General features: G+C 36.9%; 1 protein-coding gene across 6 annotated transcripts; it reads right to left on the bottom strand.

The window, feature by feature from the left end:
* Positions 1 to 41: 41 nt before the first annotated feature.
* On the bottom strand, positions 42 to 18,775 carry LOC101719086 (aldo-keto reductase family 1 member C1). 6 transcript variants are annotated; one of them, XM_087207271.1, is made up of 9 exons: positions 18,589 to 18,775; positions 15,536 to 15,703; positions 14,502 to 14,618; positions 13,716 to 13,811; positions 13,177 to 13,299; positions 4,791 to 4,900; positions 4,353 to 4,518; positions 1,857 to 1,939; positions 42 to 300 (listed from the first exon to the last, which is right to left on the bottom strand). In XM_087207271.1, exons 1-9 carry the CDS (start codon positions 18,670 to 18,672, stop codon positions 258 to 260), a joined length of 990 nt encoding a protein of 329 aa, XP_087063397.1. In that variant the 5' UTR covers positions 18,673 to 18,775; the 3' UTR covers positions 42 to 257. The 6 variants fall into 6 exon arrangements, with proteins under 6 accessions (XP_087063397.1, XP_004859937.1, XP_004859936.1 ...); XM_004859880.4 differs by having other exon boundaries at positions 13,716 to 13,793; positions 18,589 to 18,774; XM_004859879.4 differs by having other exon boundaries at positions 13,716 to 13,793; positions 15,536 to 15,724; positions 18,589 to 18,724.
* Between the last annotated feature and the right edge of the window lie 1,515 nt (positions 18,776 to 20,290).

Below are 20,290 nucleotides of genomic sequence, written 5' to 3'. Positions count from 1 at the left end.
CGAAAGGAAACAACCCACACAAATAATAGGGACTGCAGGTATGAATCTTTATGACAATCAACTTTATATTATCCTGGATGCAGTAGATGAGCGTCTTCCCTTCCAGACCTGTGGACTGAGCATCAGCTGTGTGTGAGTCGACAATCGGCATCCAGAGACAAGAAATGTTGTGTGCAGGAGGCCACATTTGAAACATCTCCCGCATCACTGCTTACAAGCACAGGATTCTCATAAAAGTCGTGACAAAGCTCTCTGTGTCAATATTCATCAGAAAACGGGTGGCTGGGGTGTCCATCAAAACTAAAATTTAAAAAGTGGATAATATGAGCTCAATAACTCCATTTCTAGGGGGTAAAGTGATTTATTTCTACAAAGACTGTCACAGAGAGAAATTTAATCATTTTAATTCCTGACTGGTTTAAAAATCTGCCTTTCTTAGTTCATGAACATGACCGTATAGTTAACTTCTTCATCATAAGTATACTTTTCATATTCTATTTTTTGTCTGGAATTTCACACAAAGAACACACAGAGACAAAACTTCAAACATATTTCTATCCCTAAGCCACATGTGTCGACAAGCAAAAGCAATATCTTAGTTCATTTGATATTGAATTCTCAATGAAAACAGAGACTGAGTCTTTCTAGTTTTGTACAAGATGTTGGCAGACACTAAAGAGTATTGCGGGTGTGTAAGCGACTGCTAGCAACTTCACTTTCACTGTGCTAATTCATTACTCCTTTCCTCACTGCTCATCCCACTCAACATAATGTGTTAAATTCAGAAATTGAAAAAATTTTACTCATAAGATAGAGTTCCATATTCTAGCAGCTTACTTTTTAATTTGATGATGTCTACCCTTTACCAACACAAAATATAAAATGATAGAAATCATTGCTTATTAAAACATTTAAAAAGTAGAAATATTTAGTCATCAATTGCCCTCCCTCCATCTCTCTGAATCATGTTCCTACCTAATTCTTCATTTTTGTCTACACCAAGACAAATGTTAGTATTAATATAATCCAACAGTGTTAGCATATATAATTTGGTATTATGCTAATATTTTCTCATACATTCTGACATTTCTGCTTGCTCTCATTTGAAATATAGATCCTCTCTCAGGTCCTATAACTTTAAAGCATGAAGGAAAAGGAAAGATCACTTGTTGGCTGCAAATTCTCTTCGACAATAGGACTTTCCCTTCATTTTTTTCTTCATCCACTCTTCTTTAAACTTCTTTATTCTTTACATTTAAATCTCTAGTATTCAGAAAATCAGAACTCAGAGCTTCTACTGACTCCACTAAAGGTAAACATTCTTTAGACAAATGCAGTGTTTGAGCACTGGCTGATGGAAAGTGGTGGAAGGGAAGTGAGAGTTGGAATTATTAAAGACACCAGGTTGAGATGTTCTAATGAACAAGCCCATGTGGAGGGGATGACTGTTCCTAACTTGCAGCACAGTATTAATGGAAGTGCCTTTATTCTGATCAGAAATTGAGAGATGTGAGAAGAGATAATGTAAAATTGGTTTTAGAAATGTATAATTGGGTTTCATTTGTAATACCCAAAGTCTATGTCCATTAGATAGCTGTGGAATAGACAGGCCTCTGTGGAAGTGTAAACTCAGCAATGATACTGGCTGATATGGAGAGTTTCACAGAAGAAGAACTACAGAGGTCCACGTGTGCAAATCCACACTGGCCCTGGCTTCACTCACAGAACAGAGGCCCTGTCTCACATCTGGCTAACACTGGTCCCTGTCTCTTGGTAATGAGGTGACTTTTAACACACGGTGTTACATTCTGTCCCAGAAAATAAATGGAGCCAATATGTTTATGAAAGTAACTTACTAATCAGCTGTATTATATCGAAAATTTCTGTTCAAGCCATCTAAACTTTTCATATCCTCTGAAGTCAACTGGAATTCAAATACCTATCAAGCAAAAAGAAGAGTTTAATTATATTTACACTTAATTGTACTAATTTTACACTTAATATTGGTAATCAAAATAATCCAGGTGAAAGTAACCAAATGCTGTAGACAATATACAGAACAGATGAAAGGGCTGAGGATACAAAGAGAGAGAGCTTGCTTGCCTAGCACACCAGGGTCCTGGTTTTAATTTCCAGCACGGCAAAGTTAGTAAAGAGGCAAAGAAAATAGATGAGAAGTTTCTAAAATTTATTAAAGTTATTGAATAGAATGCTCAAATTGTGAAAGATATCAGGTTAAAAAAAAAGAGACATCTCAGCCTTTATAAAATACATTAAAACTGAGTATTGCATAAAAGATCTTTAAAGAAACTAGAAAAGATAGAAAGCATACATTATTGAAAGACGATGTATTTAAAAGTCAGAAAAATTTAGAAATTAATTTTTTACAATTATTATTTAGCAAGATTCATGAATAGAGTTGGATTTTCATAATTCATTAGTAAGCAGAATTAAAACAAATTCTTCTCATATTAATGAAGACATATATTGTCCAAAAACATCTAAGGGCATAAAGTGGCTTGAAAAAGAAATCATCATCTAAATTAAGGATAAATTAAGCACCAAAAAGATTATCAATAATTGCTAACATATTGAAACTAATAGACCCGTTAACTAATAACAATTTTCTAAAAAAGAGAGATGGAGAGAGAAAAGTCAATGATGTCACAACTGATTGGTCTTGGTAGGAAGTGTTCATTGATCTATGCGCCAAAGTTTTTTATACATTTGGAAATTTTCAAGATTAAAAGGAGAAAACTATCAAAAGAAAATCAAAATTTTCAGTTTTCTGTGAATAAATCTAAAGAGATAAAAAATTTATAATGGAGAGTGTTATGAAATTTATTGAATTATACTAAAATATAACCTAAATATTTGAAAATTCATATCACAACTTTAGATCGCAGCCATCATTATTATCAATAAGTTCTCTCCAATATGACTGACAGTTTCAATGTATTATCAAAGCAATTAAAAAAGTACTATTTGGTGGTAAGTGATAGATTGACTCAATTTTATATAAAGAAATAATCACAACTTATGAAATATTTTTAAAATGGGAGGGAGAAAGGAAAGAAGGAACAAAAAAGTGAAAATAGAAAGAAAACATGGAAACAAAGCTTCTGCACATAAGGAGGGGAGGGGACTTGAATGGGGGAATGGGATAAAATAAAAGTTATTTTTTTAAAAAGGAAGAGTTGAGAAGCAATTTTACCATTCTGCATAGCACAGCTTATTTTCCAACCTGAACAAAACACTATAGAAAAGTAAATAAGTCATATGAATACAAGAAAAAGGTGAGAAAGATATTGTAAACATTTGGTCGATGACAGAGATAGCAATACAGATCTGTGGGAAAATATGAAATGTTCAAAAATTGTTCGGGGATGTCTATTAAAAATGTGTATGTCTATGTGTCTCTTTACTTCATATAATATTAACAAAAGCAATTCCAACAGAAGCAAAGGTCAAATTAAAGTCTAAAACACTTGCACAAAGCGATGCAGTATAATACTCTCACGTTCCCAGTGTAGGAAGAGGCAGACGCCCACCAGCCATAGAAGAAAAGCTTGAAGTATTTGGCTATATTGACAGTAGAAACATAATATTATAGCGAAAAAAGAATGAAAACACAAGCAAAATTTGAGAGACTGATACATCAACAAGATACGTGAATCTCAAAAATTAATATCCAGAATAAATACATGAGGTGCATTAAGATTTAAAATGTTTCTTCCCACCTCACGTCTCTGTCTCCACACCTTGTGCTTTTCACACGAATCCCTCGTTCTGTTAACGGGTGGTGCCTATTAAATCCGGGCTGGCCTGTAACTCGCACTTTTCAGGGCAACATCCCATGAACAGGGATGTGCCAGTTCTGAGTCTAGAAGGGAAAACTCTGTGGCGGTCCCCTGTCACTGACTTGGGATTGTGCCCCATGATGAGGGGCAAGGCTGGCCTCGTTTCCTGCAGAATAAAGGGCCGTGTGGAGGAGAACTGCAGAGGGGCCTCATTGTCCTGAAAATTCATGAGAGTTGGCTGAAAAAGTGTGAAATCACATCATCCAACTCCCTCATTTGAGACAAAGAGGAAAGACAGCGTCATTTGCCCGGGGTTGTTTAGAACACTGCAAACTTAATGGTGAAACCCACCTTTCTGTTTCCTGTCCAATCCCAAGGCCAGCCTTTCCTGCTGCTGTGGGAGAAGCAGAGAACGTGTAGGAACAACACGTTCTATGTGTGTGGACACTGACAGGGAACCTCACTCGGCAGAGAGGGGTCTGAGCGGCTACCAAGCAGCACACATGTGAAGAGGACTCTGGAGCAGCCCTGATGGCCACAGCCACCTTATACCTGCATGTTTTCTCTGATCCGCTTCTCGGTAACACTGTGGGCCAGGACCACAACCCCACGCTGCAGCTGGTAGCGAAGGGCAATCTGGGCTGAAGATCGCTGGTGCTTTTTCGCCAGGGCACAAAGAACTGGATCTTCCAAGAGAACTGGGGAGCTTGCATCGACCCTGGACCAAAAGGCAAAAATGCTCAAGTCCTGAAGCTGAGAATAAGGTTCTTTAGGAGTGTTTCAGAAGACACTAAGGTGCTAGCTCTAGAACTGAGTTCCCTGACCCTGGTCCCTGGAAGAGAAGCATCCATGCGATCTGTAAACTTGATAGAATTGAAATTCTCCCCCCTCCCCGAACCAGCGGAATGTGAACACTGCAATACTGCAGGTAGTATGACCAAAAACATTTCATCAACAATGGTTTTGAAGTAAAGTCCATCTTGTCCTTACCATAGTTTATCTCGCGAAGTCCCCAGAGCACTATAGGCCACCAGGACAATGTCTTTGGATTTGCAGAAGTCCAGCAGTTTTCTCTGGTTGAGGTAAGGATGACATTCCACCTGCAAGTGGAAGAGATAGGAAGCCATCAAATGAATACGGAGGGAAATGCAAGTTTTAACACACCTCTGTAACTTGAACTTTGAAAGGAGAAAGTAACACAATCTCCAGAAAGAGAAAACATCTAACTCCTAAATGGAAAAAGGAATAAAACAATATTCTCAAGAAGAAACCCCTGCATAGGCCAGATTTGGACTCCACAGAGACATGACAGATTCCAGATCTGCCATAGGGAAAGGGCTCTTGGAGCCTTGGACACAGCATCATTTCAGAAGCAAGAATTTTATCCAAGACATCTGAAGGCAAGTCTGAAGGATGAAAATGATTTTGGTAGTGCTACCCGGAACTCCAAGCATAGGGTTAACTCTGAGATCCTTCACTCACAAGTGAGATAAAAATGATATTTAAAAAATGAGCTTATTTGTGCCGTGGCCACAACCAGGAAAGCAGCCACTTTCACTGTGCCTCCCCTGAACCTGTCTCGGCGATGACTCCTTCTCACGGTCAATCCTACTTATCCCGTCAGCAACAGTTAGCATCTTCCAATGTTACGCAGAATTTCGACAGGGGACTATTACAAAGTTTACAAGAAAAATACAAAACAAACAAGTGCAGAAGAAATCCAGTTTAAATGGCAGATTTAAAAGAAGAGATATGATTCTTTTTATTCCTATCAGTTTTACTCAAAGAAAATCAATTTGTCTGAAACACAAGTTTAGCTTAGCCAGAACGTTGTATTTAAATAGACATTTCTCAGAAGAAGTACAAGCAGCCAATAAATGCATAAAAAATGTTCAACATCTCTGGCTATTAGAGAAATGCAAATTAAAACAACTGCCAGAAAGAATCACTATCACCAAGATACCAGATGATGACAAACGCTGGCAAGGATGGCGGCAAAAGCAGCCTTCTACAAGGCTGTGTGGGGATGTGAACTAGCGCAGCCAGCACGGAGGCCAGGATGGAGATGCCTCAAGAAACTGAAGCCACAAGTTCCAACTGACTCGCCATTCTCTTTCCAGACATCTTGGCAAAGAGGTAAAGACATCGTGTTACAGCGATACAGGAAACCTCGGTTTGCAGCAATATATTTCATAACAGCTCAATCTTGGAAGCAGCCTATGGCCATTCACAGATGAATGGATAAGGAAAATGTGGTATTTATACACAATGGAGTACAACTGAGGGATAAAAAATGATAAATTTGAGTCATTTGTGGGAAAAATGGATGCACCTCGAGACTATAATATTAAATGAAATAAGTCAGACATATAAACTTAAATACCACATGGTTTCTCTTATGTGAGAAACTCAAAGTATAAACAAATCAGAGCAAAATAAATGATAAATGATAGGAAATAGATCTTTTGCAAATGGGAACGGGACCAAGAAATGAGGGGAAGGGTTGAGGGAACAGGGGCATAAGAAGAAGTAAGATGTGTTACGGACGTTTACCAACTCTCCACAATGAAAGTCGTCACTATACATCGCAAACATGTATTGCTAGAAATAAAAATGTAAGCATCTTCTTGTTGGACTCCTTTGATACTAACCAAGGTGAATTATCATTTGGGAAGAAAGCACATGATTTTACATTTATAATGCATCAGTTTTTGTTAACAAATTGTAAAATTAAGTAGTACGGTATATTAGGAAATCATCTCAAAATTCCAAATTAAAATTTTCTTTCCTCCAAGAATTCAATGTTAAGAGACTCTAATCACACAGAATGTGAAGAACGGCATTTTAATAATTAAACTACATTTGTTTTAGTTCTCTTTGTAGTGACACCACCTGAAAATTTCTTAGATATGTAGCACAGAAAAATAAGGTACTATAAAATTTTGGACACAGACTGTATGAATTAATGCTTATTTACTAACAAAGAACATATTTTACCACATTTCAAATATATTAAGTACAATTGATGAAATTTTAAATTAGTTTACCAGCAAATTGGGATTGTCTGTAGTAATAAAATCCTAATAAAAGTTTTAACCTGAGAAAAATACTTTAAATTAGCTAGCTTTATACATATCCTACATTAACTTTTTAAATTGTCAATTAATTTGAGATGAATGATGAATAAAGCAAGATTTCCTCTTGCTCACTGCAGGAACATGACTTCTGCCATCTAAAGTCACTACAATTTATATGCGTATGTGTACATATACACAACTTCTTATAGCTATGTTTTGTATTTTTCTGAGAGTTTGATAACTAAAATTACAAATTAGTTATTTTTATGTGTTTAGATACCCACCATGATTGAAAACATTATATAAAGCACCATGAGATTTTAATAAATTTTTTATTTAAAAAAATTTAGATTAGTCATAATATATAACTTGTATGATTAGAAAAATAATAGTTGTGCCTTTAGCCATAGTTATAAAATTTTTTAAAGAGTAAAAGAAATAGATGTTTTAAAAAACTTGTTTCGACAGTTTTCTTAATTAACTAAAATCTAACAAGCAAAAGACCTAAGAATTTATCTTGATATATAAAACTCCTATTTATAGTACAAAATGTTTTTTATCTCAAAATGTTGTCTTTTTAAATAGATTGTCTCTAACCAAAAGGTATTTAAATATTTTACTAATGTATATATATGCAAAAAGATGGTTTAGTATTGTAATATCACATGTTGCATGTAGTCTAGGGAAATATGATTAAATTAAAACAAAAATATAAGTTTTGGAAATCATATATAAGTTAGTAATCAGCACTTTTTAAATAATCTGGTATTTCTCCTGGCCTGTGTAGGCTTGGGATAAACAAAGAAATACCAAATAAAATTAAATGTCTTATGTTTGAGAATTCTGATAATATGATTTTTAAAAATTGACTAGAAACTTTTTCAGGACTCAATCTATGCCCACAACTTCTGTTTAGACTTATTTGTAGATTCTCAAATATTTCTCAACCAACAGATATTCATATATTTATATCCATACTCTAGACATACTATGCTTGTCAAACATAGATAGAGACACTGTACATTTAATAAACATACATTTATTAAAACTGGAACTGTATTTGGCTGTAGAGGCCCAAGACTTTTCTTTTTCAATCTTAAAATATTTCCTTGCAAGAGACAAAATGATTTTTTAACTTATTTTTCTAAGAAAATGATCTGGTCAATAGAAACCTACCTATATTTGACAGAAGCAGACAAGTCTTTCTAGTCTCTGTTTAGATGAATAAAACACACTTTGTTAATTAAATAAGTTACACATATTCAATCAACCTGGAGTAGCCTTTATTAATGGACATCTCAAACAAATGGACGTTAAAACAGAAAGATATTCCCCAAAGCCATCTGCTACCTGAAACACATGGTGACATTTTTTACACCTTAAATATAAAATGAGGTGCCTTTTAAAAAGTATTGACTTTAGAATGTTTTGAAATGATGAACAAATTTGACTCTTAATCATCTTTAAACTGTATTGTTCAAAGCTCACCCTACCCTCAAATTATTGCCCTATTTATAGCAAATAGTACTTTCACTTAAAGTTTTTATTTCTATGTATCTATTCCTATTGTCCCTCTAGAATAGTTGTTCTCAAATTTATTAAAGTATCAGATTGTTCTATCTATCTATATTGTCTATCTATCTGTCATAGTACTGATATAAAACATAGCCTTCATATATATATTTCATAAATCTCCAGCATATATAGTATATACAGTGTATATATAAATAATATATAATATATATATGTACTTTAACAGGGTTTTGCTAGGTTCCTAACTTGCCCAATCTAGGCTCAAACTTAATATCCTCTTACCTCAAATTACCAGAGTTGGGGATTATAGGCATGGACAACCATGCCTAGGACAGGTATATCTTAATGCACTATAAAATGTTTTCATACACAAGTGATTTAGGAAGCACATTTAATAAACCAGATTATAACATCTTTCTTCTAGATTTTAAGAAGCTAAGATTACTTGAATTTATTTTTAGCAATTGAAGTTTCAATATTTTAACATAATTGATGACTGAGATATTTCTTCTCTCTGATGTACATATATAAACATTTATCCAATTTGTATATATCAAATTTATCAGTCACAGTTATTTCATGAAAATTGGGACACTAGAGAAGCACATCTAATACTTCTAAGTTATGTATTTGCCAAGGAAAATACATTGAAATTCACTGCATTTGTGATACAGAAAGCAATGGATGTTGAATCTTAAACATCTAACAGAGACAAATATAACCCTGATAGGCATGCAATCAAATGTATGTTAACATTTCTCAAGAAGTCTCAATTTTACCTTACTAGCAAACTGAACCATTTGTCAGAGACTTACTTATTTTTAATTTATAGTTATAAAACAAAGCAATATGGCAATATAAATTTACCAGATTTATAAACACTTTGATTTCAATGACATTTTGACAAGCTGAAACAAGTTGATGCTACCTGGTTATATGGCTAAACTCAAATATTTATATTTGTAGGCCTACAATTAAATTTTTATATACCATTAATCTGACTTTAAAATCTTTTTTTTTTTTGTACCAGGGATCGAAATCAGGTCCTTTTGCTTGCGAAGCAGGTGGCAGAACCACTAAACTAAATCCCCAGCCTCGACTTTATAATCTTTTACATTATTTCTTTACTCACAAATAGTCTGAAGGCTAATACTTTTGATGTCTGCTTTCCAATGAGGAGTTACTAAATAACAATCTTCCATGTAAACTAAAAATACGTTATCTTAGCAGAAAAGAATCAGATAGATATAGAACCAAAAATCCTCCTATCAAACAAAGCAAAATTAAAAAGCAAAACAAACTACGTAAGTGTGCGGAACCAAAATGGGGATTCACCAGGAATAAGAAAACGGACTGTCAGCACATTGCAAAGCACCGTGGACACTTTAGACAAAGTTGTTTCTATGAATTATAGGAACAGTTTAAAGGATAAGTCAATTAAATTCTGCCCAATTTGGCAGGTTTGTCTGGTGACTGGAGCAAGGGTCGACGCTTTGGAGGCACCGAGGGTCAGCAGATGTGTTGGCCATAGGGACTCCTTTCCAGGCTGCGCCCCGGGGGACACATATCCCCTACTGCGTGTGCCAGGAGCCCTGAGAAGCGAAGCCTGTGTGGGAGGGAGGCAGCAGGTGACCACTTTCCCTTCCCCTCTCGCACGAGCTGTTGGAGCCCCCTCCTGCCCAGGGATGGAGCCTTCTGAAATGGGCCCCTGAGACCCCTGAGGGCCACAGCCACCTTAGCACCTCCATCCCTATGCCGGTCCCCTCGGGCCACCCAGCCCAGTCGGGCCAGGAGGAGGTTCTCTCGTCCTTCAGAGCCTAAGTACACTCACATGAATAAGTTTCACAGGACTGTCAGTGTCAGTCAGCAATCTTCTCAGTTTCTTACCGACTTTGTTACCCTAAACATCCACTAACAATCACACTCATCCCTAAAATAACACATGCAATCAGCACATTAAATTCAGAGTGCAGCTGTCGATACCAGGCAGCTAAAGTTCTACCTGGGGTCTTCAAGTTAGGGTCAGCAATTTCCATTCCCACACAAATCCCAGCACCAATGTTCCAGGCGTCCAACATGCTGCATGCCCGAATCTGGTGGGGATTCTAAGCTGCTCAGGTGCGCTCCAAGTGGCGAGGACACGAGGAAAAGACAAGGCTGGGGCGGACTTGTCAAGGGTCGGAATTGGGCTGTAAATGCCCCAAACATTCGCTTCCTATTTCATCAATAGCAGCAAGGGCAGGTGACACTGGCTCCGAGGAGTGAAAGCAGGGCAGTCGGCAGCTGCAGGAATGATCTCTCTCTCTCTCTCTCTCTCTCTCTCTCTCTCTCTCTCTCTCTCTCTCTCTCTCTCTCTCTCTCTCTGTCTTCCTCCCTCCCTCCCTCTCTGTTCCCCTCATCTTGGGCCAGACAAACTACAGGTCAGCCCTTCCAGGGTTGTAACCCAATGAATGACCAACCAGAGCTGCCAGGTCCACCTGGGGCACTAGACCCTGTTGACGAGCCCTCCAGGAAGAGGCCTCGGTCAGGGCTGCTGCATAGACTGGACTCTGTCACCTGCCTACATCAGGGGGAAGAGAAAAAAAATGAAAATAAAATTTTATCACCAGAGGTCTTCAGTAGCAATGGGGACCTTGCTAGTGATACTTCAATAAGTTTCTTCTTCAAAGACAAAAATGAGGAAGATCAATTTTAGTATATGATATACATAGAATTCTCTGCTTGTATTGTCAAAGATATAAAAAGAGATCACAAATACACTTTCCTTAATGATTAGTATGCTAGTTCAATTCTCAGAACTTTGCTAAGTAAAGAAAAGCTATTAAGGATTCTATTACTATATAGGTAAAAGTATAGTTAATCTTCACTTGATATATAAATTTGTTTATAAAATATAAGGTCTGAAAAGTAAACATAGCAGTTAAAAATGGAAATACTACTTACAAACCCCAATGAAGTAAATGAATTTAGGCAAAAATCATCAACAGATACTCAACTGTTACGGAAAATTTGTTATAGGGCATAACTTTGTTTGATAATTATTCAACGGATACTACTGAATGCAGTGGGAGAACACATGCTCCCAAAGAAGAGATCTGAAGCACAAAGCCTTGGGTGCAATGCCCAGCACTGGAAACAATAAAAAAAATCACAAACAGCGAAAATGAAGAAGAGATCTGACTATAACTACTTGAACCAAGAGATCAAAAGTAACATCACTAGCAGTGAGACAATCTGTCATTTTGTGCTTCCTACCAGGGTGAAATCTGATGAATATGACAATACCAAAGATATGTTCTCCAAAAATGGTTAACAATATAACAAAGCATCTGGCCTAACCTCTAATTTACAAGACTTGAAATATACAACCAAATTATATATAATTGCAAGTAAAGAATCTGATGAATATAGAGTATTTGCCAAGATTTGTGTGACTATCAGGGAGAAAATGAACAGTAACCTTTCTAGGCTAACGAGTTTGTAGAACAGGATAAAAACTCACATGTGAACCACAAGTATATCTTGGTTTTTAACAGGAAGTATACAAGATGTTTTGAGAAAATAAGGGAAAATTTGCACTTGGAGTAGATATTAAATGACAGAAAGGAACCATTACTTCCTTAGACTTAATAATGCAACTGTAACTGTGGAGGGGGTAGCTTTATTCATGGGAGATGTTTTCTGTGTTTGCGAAGGTGAACAGTCATTTATAGAATTTACTTTGAAGACGTTAAGCAAAATGCTATGCTTATAAATGGACACACACACACATATTTGTACCAACATTTGCCAGCATGGAAAATGGAGGGGAATGAGTGGGAAAGTGTGGATTTTCTACATTATTCATTCAAATGTTCTAATGGATTGAAATGATTGGCATAAGACATACTGATAAAATGAGTACTGAAATGACAATGATTTTTAAAATTTACACTACAAGATAATATTGCTCTACAATTACATAGCAAATTTGTAAATTTTGAAGCTCCATTTTACAATTAAGGAGCACCAGTACATACCTGGAAGCTATTAAAAAATACAGCTGAGAACCAGGCTCAGAACAGACATACTTGAACAAGTGATTTGACTTCAGGAACCAGGGAGAAGTGACTAACATGTGCTCAGACATTTTGACCAGCTCAATGTTCTGGGAAAAGTACCTGAGTATTGATTTCATCCAACATTAATATTTCCATAAATAAATAATATACTTCCTACATCCGGAGTGACTGTCAAAGTCACCAGTTAATTCTTCCCCTATTTATACACCTGAAAGCAGAGATGCCAGAAGGAAGGACTCAAGCATCAAAACCCCACCTGAGCCCAAGACTACACACTCAGCCTTAGAATCCCAACCAAAAACATAACTTCTCTGACATTAATTCTAGATTTCTTTAATGCCCATGGCCTGCTCTCCTGGCTTTAATTGCAACAACAGCATCACCCACCCAATTTTTGGTCATTTTTCATAGCTCAAGGACAAGGCTATCTTCCCCCTGAGGTCTACTTAACAAGCATCCCCACCTACCCTCTTGATGAACTTCACTTTCCCTACATTTTACACACCATTTAGCCCTAAGATGTCCCCGATGCTTCAATAAGATAGTCTCAAGAAGAGTCATCATGAAGGATCATCCATGTATTCCCAGAAGAGGCTGTGCTCCAAACATCCTCTGCACAACAGTGATGAATATATACAGTACCTCCAAATAATAGTAGTAGCCAATGGGAAAGAAAACCAGAATGAATGGAGTAGGGGTGCTCACTTGGTTGCAGACGGGTTTGTACTTGAGTCCTGGCTTGTTCAGGATCATCTCCAGCTGCCTGCGGTTAAAGTTGGACACCCCGATGGACTTGGCCAATCCTGCATCCTTACACTTCTCCATGGCCTGGGGAGAAATACATTGTGAAGACTGACTTGTGTAGTTTTCTTCAAATCAATATACCTACCACGAAGAACTTTTAGAAGGAACACTGTTGAGAAACGCTGGAGATTGTTATCTAGAAAGGAGTGTTTGTCATGAAAGTAAGACAAGATAGTGACACCAGAAAAGAATTCTTACTCCCTCCTAAGGAACTGGGAGAAGCCACTGCACGTGGAGGGAAAGAGATGTCAATCTCCACTGTCTTAAGTTATTCGCCTCTGTTTCTGTTACTCTCCAGCAAAGCATTCTTAGGCATCACTACATCAAAATAATCCTTGTAAAAGATTCAACTGTGCACATCCATTCTCACAGGTGAGGTCAAACCTGGACCTGTCTGTCTTCCGACTTCCACCTCTGTGCTCTCTTGTCCAAGAACTCACCGCCCACGTATCACAGAGATCCACTGTGTCACATAATAGTTTTCCATGATCATCTTTGGGTAACAGATTCTCCCCAGGCTGGAATAGAAGCAGACACTTTAAGGATTTTAATGAATTTACGTTGCCACAACTAGATATTGCATGAGTGTTGTGGGACTGGGATAATAACTTTCATGAAACATGTATGTCCATAGATACTGATATTTGTCAACTATTTTGCTTTAAAGTGGTAAGGAATGTCCTTGGAAAACGGGCTTCTTCTAATCATTTATCTTTTGTATGTTTTGTGAGTGGTATTTTCCAAAGTCGAATAGGGTCTCACTTCATTTTTATCACTTTTGTCAGCAAAAGTATATTTTCTTCTGTTAAAAGACTTCTCTCTCACTGGGTAAGGAAATAATTATGTAGCCTTCATATCCACCAATAATAGGTTGTTTTCTTGACCCAGGGAAGACAAGCAGAGCTCCGTATCCCACTGGAAAATCTTTTGGCCTGCATAAGTACCAAATAGGGTCAAGTGTTTTTTGCCTTGAAAGTGGCTTTTGTTATTTCCTCAAGTGTTTGAGACATAATGTTTGAGTTGTTCAACTTTGTTCTCTTGGAAGCACAAAGTATGAGATCAAGGATGCAAGACTTACTCAAAATAAGGGAATAAGTAATCCTTATGATTTCCTCTGGTATAATGATCACTTCCTGCTCTTAAACATTCTTCATTCAACCATCTACATAAATAATATTTAAGCTGAAATCAGCAGTGAAAGAGCTTTGCACACACAAGCTTTTTACCTGCAGAGGTGTTGGGAAATGAATAAGATAGAGGTCAACATAGTCCAGCTGTAGTTTTTTCAGTGACATTTCCAAGGCTGGTTGCACCAACTCTGGTCTACTGAATGTGGGCCAAAGCTACAAAGGTTAAAGAACAAAATCTAGAATTCATATCTGAGCCAACTTTGTTGACTTGCTTTACCTAATTTAGGGACAATTTTCTACTTGTTGAAAAGTTACGGACAGGGGGAGACAAATACAGTGCTTTCCTTGGTTTCCTTTCATCTGCCTTATACAGGCAAAGTTTATTATTTGTTTATTTACTGACCATGTAACTACTAAAATGGAAGGAAATTACTCAAGACTTAAATTTTTTTCTCAATAATCATGACCATTATGTGAATTATATTTAATTAAATTTATAAAGTGGTACACAAGTTTAGTTTGAATCTTTTTCAGTTCAATGGAAGAAGTCTTTTAATCTAATAACTGGAGAAAACAGTTTAGAACATCTTATTCTATACACAACTCATCATATTTTAGGTATATCTGTGTAATACTCAAAGACCCCTCTTACATTGCTCTTCCTTACTGACAAAGTGAAAATTAAAACCAAAAGGAACTTTTTCTGAAAGTTGCACATGAGATTGCAAAAGTGAGAACCTGATCATCTGGCCGTCTTATCTAATCGGTGATGAATTACACATCTCTGATCTAAGATTCAAAGAAGTAAAGAGGGGGCTGGGGATCTAGCTCAGTGGTTCCACCGCCTCTCTCCCAAGTGCAAGGTCCCGAGTTTGATCCCTGGTACCAAAAAGAAAAAAACAAAACAAAGAAGTAAAGTGTCTCAACATAGAAGTCATCAGTTCAGACACCCTAATTCTGACAAAGATGCCATCTGTTTTGGATTGTGGTTTCAATACATAAATAAATATGAATAAAAGTTGTACAAATAAGCAATAATTTATCAAACAGCCACTGATCCATCATATATTGTCATCCCCCTACAATCACATTAAATAAATATACACACAAGCACAACATATACATAATACCTTTGAAGTGTAGAAAATCTCCTCCCTCTTCACAATGCCATCTGCAATCTTGCTTCTGATGGCCAGTCCTACTTCCTCTTCATTTTGGTAACAATATGCACAATCAAAATGCCGGAATCCAGCATCAATCGCTAATTTGGTGGCCTCCAGTGCCTTACTCTTAGGGAGCTGGTGGTGCAACCAAAGATACTATTTGGAGATCAGTGTATTGACAGGAATACAATTAATACACCTATAAATTTCCATTAGCAAGGATTCCTCTGCTGGATGTAGGCAAAATAAATTCAAAACCTTCTGCAAACTATTTATCAGTCAAGATATTGTTAAACATATTCATCACTCATGGAACGGGAGTCAAATTATCAACATCAACAAGATTTTGGAACCAACTGACTCCAACATGCATAAGTGACTTTGAGGGACTCCATACTCTGGGAGAGGAAGTAACTTCAGATGAGTTGGAAATGGCAAAGGAATTAGAATTAGAGGTGGTCCCTGAGGATATGATGGTAGTGTATGTAGCAAGCTCACCGTAAAGCTGTAATGGATGAGTTGCTTCAGAGGGATGATCAAAGAAAATCATTCCTTCACAAACAATATTCATCTCATGGAGATTCTGAGAATATTGCTGGGATGACAAGAAATAATTGAGAGTATTGCATAACCTTAAGTAGGGGCTGCTGTGAGGTGTGTCAAAGCCTGGGTGAGGGCACTGGAAGACACGATCCCATTGTTTAGTGTAGGTGCGAGATAGGCACTTGTTGTATAATAATGAATCAACACAGAGAATCACACATGTGCTATGCAGCCTGCAGTGTCACCCAGGATGTTTTGTCTTACTGTGTCGCACTAAACTGATAAAAACTACTGTAAGTGCTGCGCTGGAAAACAAAGTTGCTTCCTGCTTTTTTGTGACATCTGCTCCACACGTGTTCTTTTCTTTGGAGCCCCGCCTGACCTGGTTTTCCTTCAGCCCACCGACCCCACCATCTTGGTTGATATGATGAAAAGAAGGGTGCAGAGAATTGACTCCAGCTTTGAAAACGTTATATTGTGATAAAAATGCTACAAATAGCATTGCCTGTGACAGAGCAATATTTCATGAAAGGAATAGTTAATGGATGTGGAAAACATCATTGTTGTCTTATTTTTTCTACAGTCATCTCAACTTTAAGCAATCAGCACCTTGATCAGTTAGCCCCCATTAGCAATAAGGCAAGACCATCCATCAACAAAATTAGGGCTTGCTGAAAGTTCAGATGTTCAGAAGCATTTTTCAAAAATGAAGTGTTGTGTAAAGAAGACATATACCTTGTTTTTATACATAATGCTATTGGTCACATAATAGAATAGAGTAGAAATATACCTTTAAAAACATGGGGAAGACAATTCATGTAACTCAGCTCACTGAAATGATATGGAACCAAATCACAATATCTCCAAGGTATGTTACATATATATGGATATATATGGATATATGGATATATATATGGATATATATGGATATATGGACATATGGATATATGCTGTAAAGATTTAGTACAGTAGCTCTTCTCCCTGAAAATAAAATTCATTTCCTTTAGGAAAGTTACAGTTAGAAGAAGATTTTGGTTTATGCTATGATTTGAATGTGTCTCACCACAGAATGTAGAAAGTATAATCTGCAATGTGGCAGTGTGTGAGTGGGCCCTAGTCATAGCAGTCTGAGGGATCTATCTTCATGAACAGATTAATGCTGACGATAAGAAGGCTGAAGTCTTCCAGTTCCACTATTGCTTGTATGCATATGTTCTCTCCTCCTCTTTTGCCTTATGCATTGGAATGATGCAGAAAGAAGGCCCTGGCCAGTTACACTACATTCCATTTTGGACTTCCCAGCTTCTGTAACTGTAAGAAATAAATCTGTCCTTTTCACAAATAACCCAGTCTTGGGTATTTTGTTATAGCTGCACAACATGGAAAGTTTGTCTACCAAATTTGGATGAAGACTCTGAAGTGCTTCTGTTAAAGGAGAAAGCAGAAAATTAAATAAATTATTTTCTATTTATTTTTAAGAATCTCAGAAGCTTTATTTTTTCAATGAAATTGGAAGATACTCTTCTTGTAGCCCTTTCTTGGTCCCAAGCCAGGAGTATTGGCCCTTACAGATTTACTAAGTCTGGATCTGTGTTGCGTCCTTATTTACCTTTCACATCAGTTTGCCCTCTGATGAAAGACTGGTATCAAACATCTTCAAAATATCTCTTTAGATAATTGTTTATGACTTAAAGATAATAAAGGTGAGACTCAAGTTTTATGTAACTGGACCTTGGCCACATATTGAATAATCTGGGATAATTTTGGAATAAAAATATTTTCTCAGCTTAGTGAATTTTCCATTTGCTCGTGTTTGGGTAGAGATCTATCTCTACTATTTTTATTCAAATTCAGTGTATATGAACGTTGACCAAGAATTTGGACTTGCTTCATTGGAGTATAGTTTACCTCTTATATGGTGCTGCAGTTTCCTGTCAGATAAATTTACCCGAGTTGGGAGTGGTGCCTGTGGAACCCTATTTAGCCCAACAGGTCCAGTATTTGCTGAGCGATGTTCAGCAAGCTGCTCCTCAGTGGAACAGCAATACTTTTCCACCTTTTTCATTGGCCTTATTTCTAGTAATTTCTAGCACATATTTCTTTGGATCATGCCTACTTGAAAGAAGCACAGACTTCTTGAATTCTTGAAACAAACCAATGCCATTTCAGACTCCAAGTATGACAAGCAGTAATCCTAACTGCTGGGTTTCATATCCTGCACCCAGCTGTGAAATAGATTGAAACGGGGTGGAAAACAGCTCAGAATAATCTGTAGGTCTTCACATGGATACTTCACAGTGCAGAGCAAAATGTGACTACCTGCTCTCTCATATAAGGGTTGACTCTGGCCTGGAGAAACTGACATCCATGTGAGTCCCCCTGAGTCACAGAGGATCAGACTTGGAAATCCTGGCCAGCTTCCATTCATCCTAAGATTTTTTTCTCTTAAATCCTCAAGCCTAAGACATTGTCATTACCTTGCTAGGTATACTGGTGCCAAATCCGAGGACAGGAATGGAATGACCATCATTCAGTGCCACACGCAGATGTTTGTGATCCATGGCTTGTCGCTCCTCTGGCTAAGCAAATGCTGATTCCTTCTTCTGCCTTCAGAGTTTATTCAAGAATAAACAAGCAGTGCTCCAAATACCTGTCAAAGATTAACCAAGGCTTTGTAAATGGAGCAAGTTTAAAGCAGTATTTCACAGAGAGAGAAGAGAATTGGGATAGCTTTTATTTTAAAGTAAATTTTCTGTACATTTTGTCTTATAATAAAACTATTCACTTTTTGCAGAAGAAAATTTTCTATTTTCAGAGTCCACATTCACTACTATGAAATATTAATGTTTTGTTGAATAATTATTGACTGTATCTTAGACTATCAAAAATCTCAAGCTATCAATCCGTTGTGATTGTTTGTTTTTTGAGAAAATGAAGGCATATCTTTATTATATATCATTTCTAGCCTTTCATTGTCTTACACATGTTATACTACAAATATGCATGCATTTTAGAAAATAAATAAAAGATTATATTTTTAAAAATGTTCTCAGTAAAGAATCAAAAATGAAAATTGTTATATTCTGGATAATCCGATCTAAGTATCAACATTTAAGGTCCTTGTTTGTACTTTCTCTAGCTTTTAAAATAAATTATATCTTCTCTGAAATTAGTTTCTGATACGAATTATTGCTGTTCTTAGACGTAAAGTGAATTTTCTTAGAATGCCTATTTGGTTCCTCTAAAAAATCTGTTCTGGCAGTCTTTCTGCCTTTTGATTGAGAGCTTAATTCATTTATTTTAAACATAATTACTGATAAGGAAAGACCTATTTTTGGTTGTTTCACTTTATTTTTTATCTTTCTTCATTTTCTCCATTACTAACTTTGTGTTTGTAAGATATTTTAGTGACATTGTAATTCCTTTCTCATTCATTTCTGTGCATGCTCTATAGGTTTTTGTGATGCATGTTTACCATAAGGATAAAAATGCTACTTCAAATTGGCACAAATTTATCTTACATGTTAAATGAAAACACTAATCCCACATACTTTACTACTGATTTCATTGATTACAACTTCATACATTGGCCTTCATCTACTGGCATATATTTATAATATTGCTTGTTGTAGATTGCCCTGTTTATTATGCTCAAAGCAGGCTGTAAGCACTGCAGGCTACAAAGAGTTAACCCCACAATTGGCTTGTTTTAAGTAGAGAGTCTGACCAAGGTCAGAGTGACTCTTATCCAAATTCTGTTCCCAGCCTTACACAAGAATGCTTTTGCTCTTCTTTTACAAGCCTTGACGGCATCAGCAACATATCCCTAGCAACCACGCATAGCCCTCTCACTCCAATTTAACAATGATCGCGACACCAATAAACACGAGTGGCTTTGGCTGGGCGGGGTCTTTCCTGCTTGTTCAACACTGGCCATCCTGCCTCCCCATATTTCTCTCTTTAATTCTGTCTCCTAGTCTTCCTTCTCACCATGGGTCATAGCACTGAGCAGACCGGGATCCACAGCAGGTGTCTGTGATAGTTTTTGATACAGGGTCTTGCTCTTTTTGCACAGGTTGTATTTCCTCTCCTGGGTTCAGGCAATTCTCCCAGTTCAGGCTCCCAAGTAGTTCAAAATGAAGGCAAGTGCTATCATGCTTGAATTCAATTATTTTTGAA

Source organism: Heterocephalus glaber, unplaced genomic scaffold (genome assembly GCF_053883595.1).
Source record: "Heterocephalus glaber isolate CG9 unplaced genomic scaffold, H.glaber_assembly_v1.0 deba00000768, whole genome shotgun sequence".
NCBI lineage: Eukaryota > Metazoa > Chordata > Mammalia > Rodentia > Bathyergidae > Heterocephalus > Heterocephalus glaber.
Note: the sequence above shows the minus strand (reverse complement) of the source record. Positions and strands in the feature narration are given on the sequence as shown.

Coding starts and splice junctions, on each gene's coding strand:
- LOC101719086 (XM_087207270.1), bottom strand. CDS start 18,672: ATGGATCACAAACATCTGCGTGTGGCACTGAATGATGGTCATTCCATT. Junction 4,901..13,176: donor ACAAACCCGTCTGCAACCAA/GTGAGCACCCCT, acceptor TTCCACTTGCAG/GTGGAATGTCATCCTTACCT. Junction 1,940..4,352: donor GGATCAGAGAAAACATGCAG/GTATAAGGTGGC, acceptor TTTGCTTGATAG/GTATTTGAATTCCAGTTGAC.